This window comes from Convolutriloba macropyga, chromosome 8 (assembly GCF_964194025.1).
Source record: "Convolutriloba macropyga chromosome 8, txConMacr16.3, whole genome shotgun sequence".
NCBI lineage: Eukaryota > Metazoa > Xenacoelomorpha > Acoela > Convolutidae > Convolutriloba > Convolutriloba macropyga.
The window spans coordinates 17,079,527-17,097,300 of NC_134475.1; the positions used below are offsets into that span (position 1 = coordinate 17,079,527).

At 33.6% G+C, this 17,774-nt stretch overlaps 1 protein-coding gene across 12 annotated transcripts in view; it reads left to right on the plus strand.

Moving 5' to 3' along the window:
• The window catches only part of LOC142344525 (extracellular serine/threonine protein kinase FAM20C-like), a 57,048-nt gene that overhangs the window by 18,396 nt on the left and 20,878 nt on the right, over positions 1-17,774 (plus strand). The window contains exons 1-2 of one of the 12 annotated variants that reach the window (XM_075396255.1): positions 2,739-3,081; positions 16,330-17,686. In XM_075396255.1, coding sequence (XP_075252370.1) covers positions 16,861-17,686 — 826 coding nt within the window. In that variant the 5' untranslated portion in view covers positions 2,739-3,081; positions 16,330-16,860. The other 11 variants (XM_075396254.1, XM_075396257.1, XM_075396265.1 and 8 more) reach the window with 11 other exon arrangements.

Sequence of the window (17,774 nt, forward strand, 5' to 3'; positions counted from 1 at the left end):
TCTATCAGCTTTGCGACTTGGTAACAAAAAACAAAAATCAAGGAACATTTAGGAAACTTCTTTCAAGGAAGACTTTGTGTCAAAGTCAAGAAAAACATTAGTTGCCGCAGACCATTTCAGACAACATTGAATATTCGCTATTAAAACAAATGCATCGCGTTTTTCTACTTAGCCAGAAAATCATGAGAAAAAAACAAAACAGACGTCAATTGGCCGCAAAAGTAAAAATAAAAAAAATTTCTCAAGATAGAAAAGAAAACTTGTTTTATTCTAAAACAACGACGATGAGAAAACATATAGCCTCAGTATTGCTTGAAGTTCAATAACACCTGCGAATATTAAAAATGGAAACATAATTGGTGGCGAAACAAAAAAAAATAAAAAGTTAAAAAATGTGAACAAAGTCAGTGTGATAGTGAAATGTTCACAAAAATTTTAAACCTCTATAACTTCTTGAAAAAAGCGAAAATTTGAAAAAAAAACGTTTTAACTTCACGCTCTACGCCGGACGGGCTTTCTAGTGATACCACTGACAATTCTCTACGATAAATATACCGATGGGCCAAAATTGACTGAACAAAAAAAAACCTGTTGAGAATATAGTTCCTCCCTCACACAAGTGCCGTCGGACCAAACGATCTTAGTGATCGGCCTGATTTGTAATTTTGCAATATTTAACGTGACATTTGTTAATCAGAACTGGCTGCAGGAAAATCAAAGCTTAAAAACTTCAACTTTCTTCTCTTATTTATTATATTGAATAGATTGGGTTCATTCTTATTTATATCTTTATTCGAAAAATATTGTATTTTGACAAACTCAAGATGTGTTAATTCCTTTTGCCAGATCAGTGTTTTCTATCAAAGTTATAAATAACAGGAGTTGGTAAAATAGAGAAACTGAGCGGTGGCCCAATCTTAACTTGAGGAGGAGCCGAATATTGCCTGGAGTAAAAGTGTTATTTTATATTGAGTGCAATAACTCATTTGTAATGCTGGTAGCAGTATAGTGACAGAATGGAATTAGCCAGAAATCAGGAGATACCAATTACCTCCAGCCCGTGCCATTTAACCCAATTACTCTTTCCCTTTAAAGCCCTCCTCGCTCTGTGGAAAAGCGTCCCGGGCTCTTGGTCGACATGCAATTTGTCCGATTTATAATTTCGATTTAGAATATCGGTAGGCGATAGTTGTTTGACAATTCTTGACGTAAATGCACTTCTTTTTTATTAACAAAAAAAGAAACAATTCCTTGAAAAATTGAAGAAGGAACTTTGATAACTATTATTTACTAACCAGAATAATTGGAAGAAATGTATAAAGGTACAAAGCGGTTTTCATTAAAAAAAAGACTACGAATTATCAGAAAAAAATCTTTAAGGATATTCGCTAATCCGCTTTAGCGAATTGATCGAAGTTTCTGATAAACATGGGTTATATAGACTGAAACTATGAAAAAATTCCAAACGCTATATCACATAGGTTGCACACATAGGTTGCACACAATTTGTGAACTTGAATTTACTTTGTTACATCAGGTCCTAATAATGACACCTTATCACACAATAAAACTATCTTTAAATCATGAATTCGTCTTGGTAAAGAGGAATAAACTTCATCCCACTTCATAATTTTTATAAGAAATTTTTATAATAGTATTTTTCGGGACTTTTTATCTTGCATTATTTTTCTTTATGTGTAAAAAGGGCCGGGCCAATTTGACCCAACAGTCATTTTTGTCTTCACGGGTGGAGTTGAATGAATTCTGGTGAGGCGGAAAAGGGTGGAGTCAGAAGAAAAGTGTTTGGGCGTGTGTAAGTGACTGAGGTGTGTGCGGGGAGAGGGGGGAGGGGGGAGGTTCGCGCAATGGCCGGCTCGTTTTTAATTTGTTTGATGTCAGCCCAATTGAATTGCATAGTTTTTTTTCGAGCTGAGGCCCATGAACACGGGTTGAACACCAAAAATATTACTTGGCAACCATATCCAAGCCATATCGGTAGTCTATGTTACCTAGGTAACCTAACAACGAATCACCTGACCATCGAAAAGGATTTTGAGTGGTGAAAAATTTATTAAGACACTTCAAGAAATCAAGATCATGAGCCCTTTGGGACCACATCCAAGAACATTCATATTTATGGCGCCATGATCTACTGCGAAAATCAACCTAAAGAAAAATCTAAAAATCTTAGGAAGGTTTGAGGTCAATAAAGAGCGATGCATCCAGAGTGAAAAATGCAAATATCATTCTTCAAAGCGTTCTCGCATCATTTTATATAGCAGTAGTATATGTTCTTCTGTATCATCTATTATCAGTATATATTTTTTAAACCATTCAAGGATGGGATATGCTTAAAAAATTAAAAACCATGAAATGATCCATATATCTCAAAATATTTATTGAAAAGCCATGATAGTACTCAGTTATCCATACCACACTCGAACTATGAACTATCCAAATCTATTTTATCAGCACAGTTATTTCTTTCCGCACTTAAAACTATGATTCAGATAACATATATAATATATCTCTCATTTTGGGTCGTTAGAAGCGGTGAGCTATAATAGCATAGAGAAAGATAAGCAAGTCAAACTCTCGATGGATCAGTATTTCGATCCACAGGCTGTTCAGGGCTGTTCGACTCTAACTGAAAACTGTGGTCACCGATTTGGGTATAAAAAATTGATAAAAAAGTTTTTAAAATGTTTTCGACCAGTGTCGGTTTCACAATCTGTCGGCCAATCAGACGATCAGATAATTGGAACTGTTCCCATCTATTCCCAATAGACCCTCTCTGTTCTCTGTACCCATATAATACATACACATACACACAACTCTAACCAACCTAATCAGACAAAAAGATTGGGAATAAAATAAGGCCAAATTGTAACCAAAACTTAATTTAGATTTCATTCAAACCGTAAATTTACTCCTTCAATGCAATCTTTGTCAACAGAATTTAGCCTCAAATTATAGCCCAAGATTACCATCACCGCGGGCGCTTTAACCGGTCAAAACCATACATTCAAACTACTTCCCTTCCAAAATTTATTACCATTTTCGCTATTTTTATCATAAATAGTGAGTAGTAAACAATTTTCACCCTATTTCTAACAGCTAATTTCATTCAATCGAGATAATAAAGAACAGGAAATTAAAGGCGAGTTGGTTATCTTTGGTTAAAATTGAATCTCAATGACGCTCTTTTTTTTGTAGTGGCAATTTATTTGAAACCCGGGTCGTCGTTTTATTGTTTGCGTTTGAGGTCTGTTAAGAATCATTAGTTTTATGTCTTTCATCTTTCATTTCTGCCCCTTCTTTAATCATTGCAGCACTTCAAAATTGCTTGCCTAATTTAGAACCCTCAAAGCCTACTGGAAAATTGGGTGAAGACTATCCCCCCCCCCCGGTCCCCCTTCTTGGTAGTTAAAATTTTATTACACAGTACTTGATATTTGTACACTTTTAGGATGGCATATAATGGTGTAGTTTCCAATAACAACCATTATACGAGCAAGAAAATCATTATCAATAGAAGAATTGGATGGAGGTTTTGATTATGATTTTCTCGTTTCTCGTTTGATATTTGCAATCATCAATTTGACATTAATCTTATAAAACCGCACCTTTTCAAATGAGCAAAATGCGTACATTTATCATCAAATTTGGTTGTCTCCTGATGGAAGACAGAACCTTGAATGAATTTGTGGCATTTAATAAAACACCCATATTTGGGGGTACTTTTTTTAAAAAAAAAAAGTAAAAATAGGCCACCACAACCCAAAATTGAGATTCTGTTAACAGTGTCTTTCTGTCACGGGGTACACGCTTGATTGGCCGTACCTGTGGTAAACGTGAACTAAATTTGAACGTTTTTAATCAATCCTCCTTAGCGTCCTCCTAACCTATTTAGTCCATTAACATATTCTAATGGTCCAATATCTACAAATTGAGTACACCGCGTTCTCTCTTCTTGTTATATACTATTCCCTAATGTCTTTTAATGGCTTCGTTCTGTTATAACCACTTGCTAAAAATCGATTGAAGCCGCGGCAGATTCTTCATTTCGCTTCTAGTCTGATCACGTTCCCTATTTACACTAACTTGTTAGGTGTTTATCAATGGTTATAATAAATAAATTGCTCTTTCATAACTGCAAATGATTATTCGATTATTTGGAGGTAAGGCAACAATTTAGTAACTTAAATATTAAATATGTTTGAAATTGAAAAGTTTTGCAAAATTCTGTTGACGTTAATCTTACAAAAATCAGGTTTGCAAAATTAAGTCCTATTATCCCAACAGTACTAATAACTAGCAATATTTTAAAATTTGAAAAAGAACCTGTGGCTTTTTTTGTTTCCAACATCTAACTGATGAAGTTTTGATAAGTGAAAATGTTTAATGCAACTTCTCTTGTTTTATCTGTTTATTATTGAAAAATTATCTTAAAAGAGCGTTTGAAAAACGCTCGTGTTGCTTTTTGATTTCAGACTTATTTTAAAATTCAACTGGAAGGTTTGCTTAATTGTGCGCGTCACTCAGAAGACTCCAGGAGATTTTTGAACTAATAATAAACTGCAAAATAAAAACAATTTGAGAAAGTTTAACTAAGGTGAAATCAGCCGCCTTTTTTCGTAAGAGCTCGACAGAAAACTGCTGTGCAAGTAATGTAAGACTGCCTGATTCGTTAAAATGACAAAAAATTGGTCATTAAAGAGCCTTGACGATTTGTAGTTTGTTTCAAAAAAAGAGCTTGATCGAAATGAGCCAATATTTCAAAACCAAATTCGACGGATAAAATGCATAACAAAAACTTCCAATCGGATTTATCATAAAATTTATCGAAGGTTGTTTAAAAATTCTACTATTTGAAGAAAGGAATATTGATATGCATTGATTTTTCGAAACAATCATTAGAAGAAAAAGGAGAATCGACGTTTTGTATTCATCGGTGCCAACAATCTGGCGTGGAGATCTCTCCAGAGTAAAAATTATTTTGAAAAAATTAACAAAATTTATACCGGTACCTTTCTCGATTGACTGAAAAACGTCAATTGAACGGCCAAAAATTGTCCGTCAGAAACAAAGAAAAAAAACTTGTGTTCAAAAATGTGATGAAATGGTAAGCTCTGCTGCGAATTTCTTTCAACACAACAGAAAATTTTTTTTCTTGAAGACGATTCTACTGTTTGAAAGCATATTTGAAAGTTAAATTTATTTGCTTGCCTTCATTTTTAAAACCCAAACCATCTAGTTGCAAAAAGGACCATGATCTATTTAAGAGACCTGTTATTTGGAGGAAATACTGAAAAAAATCACAAAACGCTGCTCAAAAATTATTAGCAGAGAAATCACTTTTAGTCTTCAAAAAATCTTTATGGGGTTTTTGAACGATGGTAGTATACTCAATATCAATGCTTTGAATAATTGATTTTGCCTCTCACTCTCAACTGTTCAGTTGGTTTTCAGAACTGGCTTTGTAGAAGATAACAATAATGTTTTCTCAGAAAACATTTTAAAATTAGAGGTTTTGAGTTCTTTCGAATTTATTTAATCTCGTTAGATGTAAACAATTGCAGTATCCTCATAAAATTTTGTTTGAGGTAAGTTTTTGGCAGAGAGATTACCCAAATTATTCTTTTCATTATATATGCTGACATTCAGAGATAAATTTGTTCTGAATTTGTCAGAGATAATAAAAAATCCTGAATTTCAGGAGTGGATTTAATAGATGATTTTGAAAACACATCTTTCAATAAATATTTACCGTATATACACAACCATTAAAATTGGTGGATGAAAAGGCATTATTGGATTCCTTCCAATCTAATATCTTCATCAGTCTTTTGAAAAAGTTTCTAGAAAAATTGTGAATTCTGGGTTGAAATAAAGTAACCAAAATCGTAATGAGATCACGAAATGAAATAGCAAACCGATTTGTGGGAAATTATGAAAATTTTATGAATGTCAAAGTGTTAAGAGAAATACTGGACAAAATTAGAGACTGTAAGACGATGTATGACATTTTTTAAATTAAACTAAAGGAAAATCTTGTCGTCATTTATATTTGATTTACTGAAAGAGCTGCTAGTAGAAGCCAATTGCTGCTATGTTTTTTTTGAAGAAAAGTTCTGAGGATTTAAACTTTCTGATTCATAATTATATCTAATAATAACAGAACTAAAAATTTAGTATTACTTGAATGAGAAATGTACCCACACCTCAAAAGTACTTTACAGCAGAAAAAAATTGAAAAGTAAAACAAGATATTATACAATTCTTTTTTTCGTAAACTTTTTTTTTACTATTTGACCTTTTTAAAAGATTCATATGAGAAGATAGAAAGAGCGTAACTGTTTCACAATAAGCTCCAGAAATTTTGATTTAAATGCTCATATCTTTATCCGTGAAATGTTTCAACTATAGATGGTCTCTTCTATTTTAAGTGACATCCAATTGACAAGGTGACATTTGTTCCTTATTACTAAATTACTAACCTGGAGTGGAAAGTAGGACGAAGATACTCAAAAACACTGGTGCGCGAGATTATTTGCTGATTTTACAGCTGTTTTCGTTATCGAGCAAGAAAATCATAGAAATTGAGATCGTCAAGAATAGCAACAAAATTACAAGGAATTATTTGCATACCCGGGTTGCTCATCATACAAAATTCTTAGTAGTCATAATAGGTCATATATGATTCTTAGTAATCATTCTAGGTCATATACGATTTGTATGAACTCTTTGTAGTCATACAAGGATCATATATGATTTCCTAGTAATCATACAGGGACCATAAAAAAAAATTTCAAGACCTAAAAACTAATTAATTTTCATTTTCTATCGAAGTTGAAAAAACGTTAGGGTGTTTTCGGGGATCACAAAGTGATGCCGGGGAATCACATAGGTGATGCCTTACCGAATAAAATAAAAAATAACATAAATGGAAAAAGATTTGCGAAAACTAGGAGTATGGTTCTTGGTAATCATACTAGGATCATATATGATTTCTTGGTAATCACACAAGGATCATATATGAATTCTTAGTAAACATACAAGGATCGTACTAGGAAATACGTTATTATTTGTATGACATCATATATGATCCTTGTATGACTACTAAGAAGTAGCGACCCGAGTACTTTATGAAACAAAAATTGTTCTAAGTTCCCTTAAAAATAAATGTTGAATTCTCTCCAAAGACAGGTCAATTTTGCTCTCATGCCATTTTATTTGTTGAGAACTTTTCATAATTACAAATTTTGACATCTTACTCATACATATTGCTTCTACTGTTAGCGACAAATATCGGATAAAATATATTTGACAATTTGCTACTGTTCTTTGCTTTTTAATGATTTTTATTTTTCTTAAAGGAAACATGGGAAAATTTTAATTTGTTTTCGCTGCAAATTATATAAGAGCGACATGCATGTATATAGTCACGGGATTTTTGAATAATGAGGGAAAAGTTGTCTATTTTTAAGAAAAAACTTTTTGTTTGCCTTATCTTGATGACTGCTCTATTTGTTAATACGTCAATGAGAATGAAAAATACTTAATGAAAAAGAATTTTTCGAGCACTTCTTTTGTTCTATTGAATATTCCCGAACGCAGAAAGCGGATACATATATATAGTTTTTGAAAAATTATTTTGAAAAACAAAGGAGCTCAAATAAATGTTTTTTCACAGTAAGTTTCATCCATCAGCTTGGAAACCCATCAATTCTTAGTTATCAAGATAATGCAAACAAAAGGTGTTCATGAAAACTAGACACAGTTTTTTTCAATAATCACAAACGCTTTCCCAGACAGAAAAAAGAAAAATCAGCCTGAAAAAGTGATAATCGATTACCAAAAAACCTAAAAATTGGTTTTCAAACTACAAAAGAATAAAACAATACTTCTTCTTGCTACAAAAAATTTGAGTTTTTTTTATATTATTGCATTAACTTTGACTTTTGACATTTTAAACTGAAAAATGAGAGAAGCAGATTTTTTTTCCACAAAAGTTATTGAGATTGGTTCAATGCAAACAGTTTGTAAAGTGGGGGCAAAATAATCTCATTTTACGAATTGTAAAAATTCACAATTATCAGCTCAATTTTTTTCACTACCTGTACCAAAACTAATAATCCCGAAAAGCTAAAACTGAAAACACCTTCATGTTTTTTTAAAAAAAGAAATCAGTAAAAAAGTATCAAAATATCTCATTATTATGAATGTTTTGGCTATTACGCTGAAACGTTCAAAATGCACAACTTAGCTAATCAAATAATAAATAAAACAAAACTTTATTGAAATTTTTTTTTCTAAGAGCTTATATTTCAAAAATGCAATTGTCAAATAAGGTACTTGCGGGTAGTTTCTAAGTGATCGTTCAATCGTAACTAAAAAAAGGCAAGTTGTGCTCAAATTCAGCACCAGAAAATTATTTTGCAACGTGCGGTTCACCGATTGTTTGGGTGGCAATCATTTTTTGGGTGGCAACAACTTAATGGTAGGCAAAAATTTCATGACACCTCAAAGACTAATCAGGATATTCGGAAACGAAACCAATACACCGAGAGTTAGTCAAGTTGCTAAAAAATAAAACAATGGATTAAATTGTTCTCATATTAGACCTCAATTTCGCTGTTAAAGAAAATCAACAATGAAGTTAGGCTTGATCACTAACTTTGAAAGTTGATTAAGCAAGAAGTCATTATTTCATACGTTTTAAAGCTTCCCACTTTTTTCAAGATTTCACGATTCATCTCACACTAGACTTTGAGCATAATCAGTTTTTATCTCACTTTTTAGATTTGTCTCAAAGAGTTGAACCTTTCAAAATAGTATAAAATGAGCAATCAACAGAGCAAACTTCTTGGAAGCTTTAAGGCATGTTTCTTGGAAAATTTTATTGGAAGCCCAATTTTTTGTCATGAGACAAAGCATATATTTTTTAAAAAAATAATTGAAGCGGATAATTGAAAACAGGAAACAGTCACAAAATATAACAACTTTGTCAAAGAGGTCTTTTTTAAGGTCTATAATTGAGTCAAAATAAAAAAAAATTAATAAATTGCTCACAAAAAGTGACAATGAGAGGGACACAACAGAGCCAGCTGACGACCTCTGCGATTCGTTTGCTCCTAAAATAATATCCAGGAATTCAGAAAAAATATTATTTGGGTTGAACGATTATTCAATTGTTGGATTGATTCGCTGCACGAGTATTGCAATGTTACTATAAATTTTAATTGAATTCTAACTCTGAGTTTTGAACAGCCTTTTAAACAGACTCAATATAAACCGATTCTGGAAATATGCACCTTTTCTCTGTTTTTCTGCATCATTGGCAATTTGCGCAAAGCAACCAAAAGGTCGTCAGCTATTTTATCACTACTGCGCGCGAAACGGCCTCTGATCAGACTCAAGTGCGCTCGAAACGGGCTCTGGTCAGACTCAAGTGCGCTCGAATCATCCTCTGATCAGACTCAAGTGCGCTCGAACCGGCCTCTGATCAGACTTTTCAGACTGAAGTGATCTCTGATCAGACCAGAACCAGACCATGGTCCAGACTATTGTGGGTTCGAAACGCTGTGCAGACCGTGTGATTTCGGTCTGTGTGCGTTCGAGTGGGTATGATCATAGCTCAATTTGGGTCTGGACCTAAACCTCTGAAGAGTGGTTTTGAGTCCATGTTTGTCGGACAGACGAGCACACATTTGAGAACACTGATGATAGAACCGCTGAAGATTGATTCAGCTGTAAAGCAAAACGTTAACGAATGTAGCTTTTTCAAAGTCTTTCCAGAAGTCAAAAAACGGTTTTTGTACTGAACCAGAGAAGCTACTGAACCTTAACGCTCTTCAAATCAGACGCCGAAGTCCAACGCCGAACATGCGTAATCAGTATTGGGACAGGGAATTAACACTGAATTTTTATTTGGACATGAGTTGGCTCTAATGGAATTGCTTTGCTTGTGGGTAAATTTGAACAAATTATCCGAAAGATAATTAATAAAAGTCTATTAGGGAAAACAAGTTAAAAGAAACCGGAAACAATAACTTTTCAACATACAGAACTAAAAACGAGATGAAACTTATAAAAAGTGAAGTAGGCACAATATGAACGATTTGTTTTGACATAACTAATCCTTTGAGAACTCCGAATTTTTGCAATTTGACAAGAATAATATCGTACAAAATCTTTTTGTTCCGACCCCTCTTGAGGGGAGGGGGGGACTGCATACTCAAATGGGTTTTTTGTTTAGACAATTTTGGCCGATCGATATATTCATCGTAGAGAGTTGAGACCGGCATCATTAGAAAGCTTGTCCAGCGTAAAAAATGGAATTAAAAAGATTTTTTTATTTTGGTTTTTTAGAGGGAGTTATCGAGGTTTAAAGTTTTGAGGAAATATAGCGAATTCCGTTGATTTTATTCACATTTTTCGGAATTTTGACTAAAATTTCGTCAAATTTGCTAAAATTTGTGACAATTTTTCAAGAAAGTGTTGTTGATTTTATTATTAAAGACAAAAAATATTGTCGGCTATTTTTATTTTATTTTTTTGTCAAAAATTCTGCCTAATTAATTCAAAAAAATTCAGACTTTTTTATCAAAAACACCGCAAAATAAGTTTCTTTGGTCCACTTTAAATAAATTTGCAGGAAGTGCACACCAAAACACCACTAACACAATCTTTGTAGACCCAAAGGGGCAATTTCTACATCAATTTATGCTGAGAGTGCTCTGTAAACAAAACGTTGCCGTTTTTTGCAAACTTTATCTGTTGATTTTCGAAAACGCAGCATTTATTTTTAATTTTTTAACTAAATAAATTTTTAACTAAAAAATATCGATATCTATGAATTTCGTAAGATGAAGTGTTCTTAATTGACAAACAGAATTAGCAGGGCTAGTTTTGGACCAACCTTGAACTGTTACAATCCAAAAGTAAATCGGATTGTAATCAGTCGGTTTTTTTATTGAAAAAATTCGATCTTTTTTATATTAATTAAATAACAGAACATTTCGAATCAAAGCTCACTAGTGATACGTCCGATTGCCTTCTTTAGTGTCAAATTATTTTATTTAGTTTATTGCTTGAAAACTTATGGTTAATTTGACGTTTTAAAATATTTGATTTTTAAAAAAAAAGTGGCCTTTAAATTTTGCCTGCATTTTTCTTTTAATTTTGTCAACTTGTAGCTTAGTGTCAGCAATGAAAAACAGTTTTGTCTTTCTACGAAACTCAATTTCAATCTACTGCGTTTACACGCATTAATTTATGGTTTTCTGGCTTTGTTACTACTAGATTTCACATTTTTTTAGGTATTTGCCCATTTTTCATGTTTTCTAGAATTGTCACATTATCACATTATTGCTGTTCAAAAGAAGGCAAAATTGATAATTTTAAAATCGTTAAAAAATAGATTATGGTTCTTTACGGCTTCGACACTACTTTCTTGAAGAATTTAATTGAATTTTTAGTTTTATCCCTTTAACTGTCGTTTTTATTTTGTCTTTTTAGTTGTATGAAAAATCCTAAACAATGACATACTTTCATTGGCTTTTCAGGGACGAATAGATGAGTCGACATTCTGATTTGAGAAGATAGCTGATGGCTTTCATAACCTTGAAAACAACTGATTTCCAAAATAAGAAAAAACACTTTAACTTCGCAATTTTGTTCCTTTTATGTCTGTTTGTTACCTAGTCTCGTTAATTACAGGCCAAATATGACATCATTGTTGCCAGCGGAAGGTGTCAAAAAAGATTAGTGTCACAAAATCTTATGTTTTTAAAAAATTCGTCATGAATTTCCTGCTTCGACACGGGTTTTTCACAAAAAAAAGTAAATTAACTTTAAATTTTTGTCATATTTGACGTTCTCTTTGTAGACGCCAGACAAATTCTGGATAATTGCTGGTCTCAAGGGCTTCCCTGGTAGAATAAACGAACCCCTTTAATTAAATCATTTTGTAATTAATGGCTTTCATGTCTTTGGAAATAATTTTTTTTTCGAAAAAAAATTGAGTAATACTTAATTTTGCCTTTTTTTGTCTACTTGATGCCTAGTTTCGATAAAGAGAGGTCGCATAAATCATTATCAATAATCGATGCAGGTGCAATCGAACAGTTTTGAGGGCCAAATTGTGGCTTTATGGCTTCGAAAGTGTTTTCTGGCAAGTTCTAATTGATTTTTTGTTTGTTGTCTATTTGTTCTTTTTAACCGCATAAAAAATTGAATAACGACAGTTCTTAATTACCTTCTATAGAAACATTGGTTAATGTTAACCAAAGAGATATTTTGGTTGATTTCTATTGGTTTTCATTACTTTGAAATTTATTGTTTTTTTTTAAATAAGCGAATTTTTCAACTTTACTGTTTTTGATCTTTATTGTCTAATTGATGCCAAGTCCTTTTATTGACTCGTTCCATATCTTTTCTGGCAAATTACAAGTTGTTTTGTTTAATTTCAGTTGTTATCCGACGCTATTTTGCATTTGTTATTAAGTTTTGTTTATTAAAACGGACATAAAGTTTTTGATGTAATTAATTTTTGTTGTTGTTCGTCTTAACTTGCATTCTGAATATTCGCATATCTCATCAATCTAATGTATAATTTTTTACTCCACTGAGTTATTTGCTTCATAGGCTATCTTTTTGTTCATACATCAATTTTTTTTGAAAAGTACTTTAATTTTTGGGTTTCTCTACCTGTTACTCATTTGGTAGACAATTATGATAAAATTTTGGATGAGCTGGGTCGGAACCTTATGTGCGATCCCACATTACCGACGCTACTTGTTAATTTTAAGGTTTGATAGAAAACCTTTATAATCCTAATTTTGCTGGCAATATCGAAAACGTTTTTGAATGAAAATTTATTTGACTTAACAAACTTAACGAACATTTCAACAAAATTGATTCCAGTTAAGAACAAAGTTTGCATATAATACGCTTTCTGCATTAAACAGAAAAGTTTCAAAAATTGCTTTTATGATTGGCCTTTTGAAAAGGAATCTGGGTTAGAAACAAATTCAAAATATGTAGTGTTTGCATTTTACATTCGTCAAAAAGATTGTAAGAACTGTTTGAACACAGATGTGCCCGGTTTTGTCAAAAGTGATTTTTTCAAATGTACGTTTTTTTTTCATATTCTTATTTTTATTTTTAAAATTTTGGCAGCTCATGAGTTTTGAAAAAATTGTGCATCGGGGGAATAACGAAAGTCGAACTTCAAATTTAATAAAAGGCAGTATCTAATCGCTCTAATGCTCTGAGTTAGTTTGAACAATTAATCATAATGTCTCCTTTTTTGACAGAGGGCAATAAAATTGTTTTCCAACGATACATTTTCTATCTTAATGTGAAAGTTCATATGGCAAGATATATATGTACAACCTAGAGAAATCGGCGACATAAAATTTTTTCTTGGAAAACGATTGAAACTATCCTACTGGTGGTATGCAGACCATGAATTGACAAATTATTACAGATCAACCTATTCAGGTTGCGCTAGAAAAACTACCTTCTAAAACAACTGGGGATATATAATTAAGGATAAGGGTCTATGACACGCACTTTTAAAACAAAGTTTGACAATTTTATACTTTGTTGGGCATTTGACTGACAAGCATTATGCACGAGAGAAAGTCCTGGATCCTGCATAATGTTTTTACTCCACCCAGTCAATACTTTTCCTGGCATTTTTTGTCATTTTTCCACGGCTGACTTCGATCAAAACATATGGGCTTTGGCGGAATTAGCGTAGCATTCTGGCCCAATTCCCGTCATTTATGATACTTTTCGACAATTCCTGGACCTTTGATTTTGTTGCTCGTCATATTATTGGTACACCAGTGGAAGGCCAGTTTTCACGGTTTATAAGTCTTTATATATATCGAACATTAGCGAAAGGCACGGCAGGAAACTCTTTCCTCAAAACATGCCATTTTGACTACCTTTAACAAGTTCTCCACCAAGTGGTTGAATTTTTCGAGTTTTCCAAATATTTTGAGACGCAAAGACCCTTGCTTACTTCAAGTAAGCCTTTAATGAGCTCTCAATGACAGTCATATCTTGGAGATCTGAAATCTCAACGTGTCTTCTAAACCCATTGAGAGGGTATAGCCGCGTGTTGTAATACAATTTTGGTTACCCAGCTGTGTAAAAATAATTGTTAAGAAGGTCTTTTAATAACAATTCAGTGTCAGAGTTGTGAGTAATTTATGGATAAACAGACCGGAGATCCCGCCTGGATTATATCTTTAGCAAGGCATATTTATAACTGATCCGGGTTCTATCCTCAAGTAGGTAGCATTAAGGGAATGGTTGCTGTTATTCGGAGTTTATGAGCCAGTCGTGTTTCAAGTGCTCGCTTATTCCGAAAAATTGACATTTTGTTGCTAAATTTAACATTTTTTTAAAAAAATAGACTCATCATATGAGAGATCTTTTCTGCTGGAGTCAGATACACCTCATACCCCCAACTATTTGAACCCCCCCCCCCCCATCTTGGTCTTGTATGGCTACAAGAAAAAAATTGCCAAGAGGCATGCGTTAGCTATAACAATTGTTTGATATCTTTTAGTTTATAACTTTATTGAAACGCAAAAAGTAGTTTTGTTTAACTGAGTTTCCCATTATTTTTTGTCAAGTAATCCTTTTCTGTCATTTTCGGTATTATTTTAAAACACACATTTGTTACTGTTATCAAGAGTAAAAGTTAAATTTTTGTACGATTTTCATGAAAATTTTGATGCGAAGTCCTGAATGACAAATGATCAGTTTTTCCCCAAGTTGACGTTAAAAACCAAGTCAATTTAAGTTTCGGTGGTTTGACTTCTCAAAAATTTCGGTGGTTTGATTTTTCGTTTTGGTGAGCGAACTTTAACCGTTCTGCAAGGTTTAAGAGCAGGAATTCCTATTAAAGCGGTGACATTAGTTCTAAATATAAAAGATACGAGTTTGTAATAGAATAATACTGGTTTTATGACTGCTGCTGATATTTACTGCTTCAACAAGAGCCAAAAACGCAACAAAGTTAGTCCACGATTTAACAGCGATTATCAGAAATGAATTTCGCACTTAAAACATTCCCAAACAATTCAAATCCCCAAATCCCCAGTCAACAAAAACTTAAGACCATACAATCTTTTTTGAATTACTGCGAGGGATAAGAATTATTAGACTTTTGTTTCGTTTGCAAGGCTAAAACACGAAGGCCAACAAATACTTATAATGGTCGCGTTTGTTTGTAAAAACGTTAAAAACCAACTATTCTTTCCTCCATTTTCTGCAGTCGCTATCATACATACACGATATATATACACTGCGTCCTTATACTGTAGGTGCATTATTAAAGCCTGATTTATGATTAATTAAAAAGCTTTTACAGAACGGATAATATTTCTAATATTTCGCCACGGCGACTCCGATTTTGCACTAATAGTATCTTGCGGATTGCCAATAAGAGAGATAAATTTGAGGGGTCGAGGAGGGGAAAAGGGGGGGGTGGGTTGTTTAGAGGTTGGGGAAAAGTAAAAATACACTTAGCAAGGAGAACGCATAAACCATCATACGCTCTCAAACTTATAAATTATTTATAATTTCGTATACTTTTAAGCATAATTTTACTCCAAAAGCAGCGCGCGGTCGACAAACGCACGCCGTTGTTATTCGATACTTCAAGATTTTTTCTGTTGTTGAAAATTGAGCAAAAGTAGAGAAAGCGCGGCGTTTAATTGAGAAAAAATGTGAAAAAAAAACAAAAAATCGGAGGAATCTATATAGCCACGAAACTACCTTTTATTACTACAATTACTTTTGCCGCGTTTTCCGTGTTCTCTCTTTCAGCTTCACTGCTAATTTGAATTTGGCCGTTGACAAAAAGGCTGAAAAGACCAGATTAAATTTCATCAGTTTTGGCTCTGCTAACACTCAAAAAGGGCACTTATACCTTTTATTACGTAGAATTTAAGTGGGCGGAAGGAACGGTCTGAACAAAAAGTGTGGGCATTTTTTCCAGCTTATCATTCACACACATATATATAAACTGCTTGGGGGCTAACTCTACTTCAATTTTCATCACAAGTTCACACTTCAGCCCAAAATCTCCGCTAAACCCCCTCCATTTCTCTCCCCCTGAGCCCAAGTATGAAGCCCACATAAAGGGTATTGATATAAAAAGGGTGAAATAATTCACGTCATAACTTAGGCTGTGGACTCAATTGTTCTTTTATTTAACTTAAATACCCCCCCCCCCCCCCACCCCACCCTCTCGCGGCGCTTTTTCCTCGCGGTATTTCGGGATAAATAATTATTTTTCAGGTTTATTTGACAACTTTGGGTTATTTTCTTTATTTCTCTCTTCATAAATACGCCCTTATCGATCTCAGCTTAGCCCCCAAAACTGATAATTCTATTAAACTTTGCTGAACTTGGCCGAGAAATGAAGTCCGCGTTCAATTTTGAATATCTTCAAGCAAAACAGGGCAGTTAAATTTGGTAATTTTCAAACGGTTCTTGTACTTACTTCTGCAACTACAAATTGAATTGCCATTTTTGCCCAATTGGGGTTTTTCAATTTGCGTATATTGTATTGTTTGCCCATTTTGTGCTTTTGTATGACTAGCTGTTAATTTTTTATAAGCCATTTATTTAAATTTTCATCGCCTCAATGCACCCCCTTTCCTCCCCCTTTAGAAAAGGACCCAATTTAATTTCAATCCCACTTCCCCAATTCCCTGAACGACCATCCACAACCCACCCGCGTACAACCTCCGCTGTCCCTACACAATCATACAAAGCAACTATTTTTCCTCTCAAATTTGACAAAGAGGATTCAAGTTTCAATTAAAAATGAGGGCGCTCAAAAACAACAATGCCTTTAGTCGTGTTGCTATATATACACAGCTTTCTGCAGCTTCGCTTGCTAAAATGGTCCGATCTCTTATTTATATTGCGTACTTTACTTTAATATTTACCTCTATAATAATAGCTTTCATAAATTTACCACCAATTTTTGATCAACAACCTGTCGATAATGACAGCAATCAAAATTCACCACCATTCGGCAGATCATCTCGTGAAAGAATTCGCGGCTCAAATGAACAAAAATCTGAAAAGATTCCCGAGAATCAAAAACCGTTTCTCTGGATGGAAGCGGAGAAATCTGATTTGATGGATTCAGCCGAACGCCGCCCACCGCAATATCGCAACTTGTCAAATTTACTCCGACACAAAGTTTTCTTATCAAAATTATCAGAATTATATGCAAACCTAACTGCTCCCAAAAAGCTTCCATTTTCAGGGCATAACGTTAACCCGGTAGTCGCAAATTTTTACCAGAGCATCACAAGTGATAGCTTATACCCAGTAAACTCACCTTGGCTTGATTGGGTCAAAACGTTACTAAAGTCGAACCGAATAGTTTACGCTGAAAACAAACCCGGCGGTTCGCAATTAAAATTATCAGTCAAATACGAGGCCAATTTGCTCGGGTTGTTAAAACCGATGAGATTGACCAGAGATCAACAAACTTTTCCAGATCACTTCTATTTTGTGGATTTGGAGAGACATAATGCGGAAATTGCGTCATTCCACCTGGACCAGTTGCTCGACTTCCGCCGTGCTCCTCCCGTCGTTGGTAGGTGGATTAATTTGACGGAATTGTGGAAAATTTCAGGTTCTTTTTAATTTTTATTCTCAAAACTGTTAAATTTTATTCCTTTTAACACGTGGATTGTTTTTTTTGTTCCGTGAATTTTGGCCGA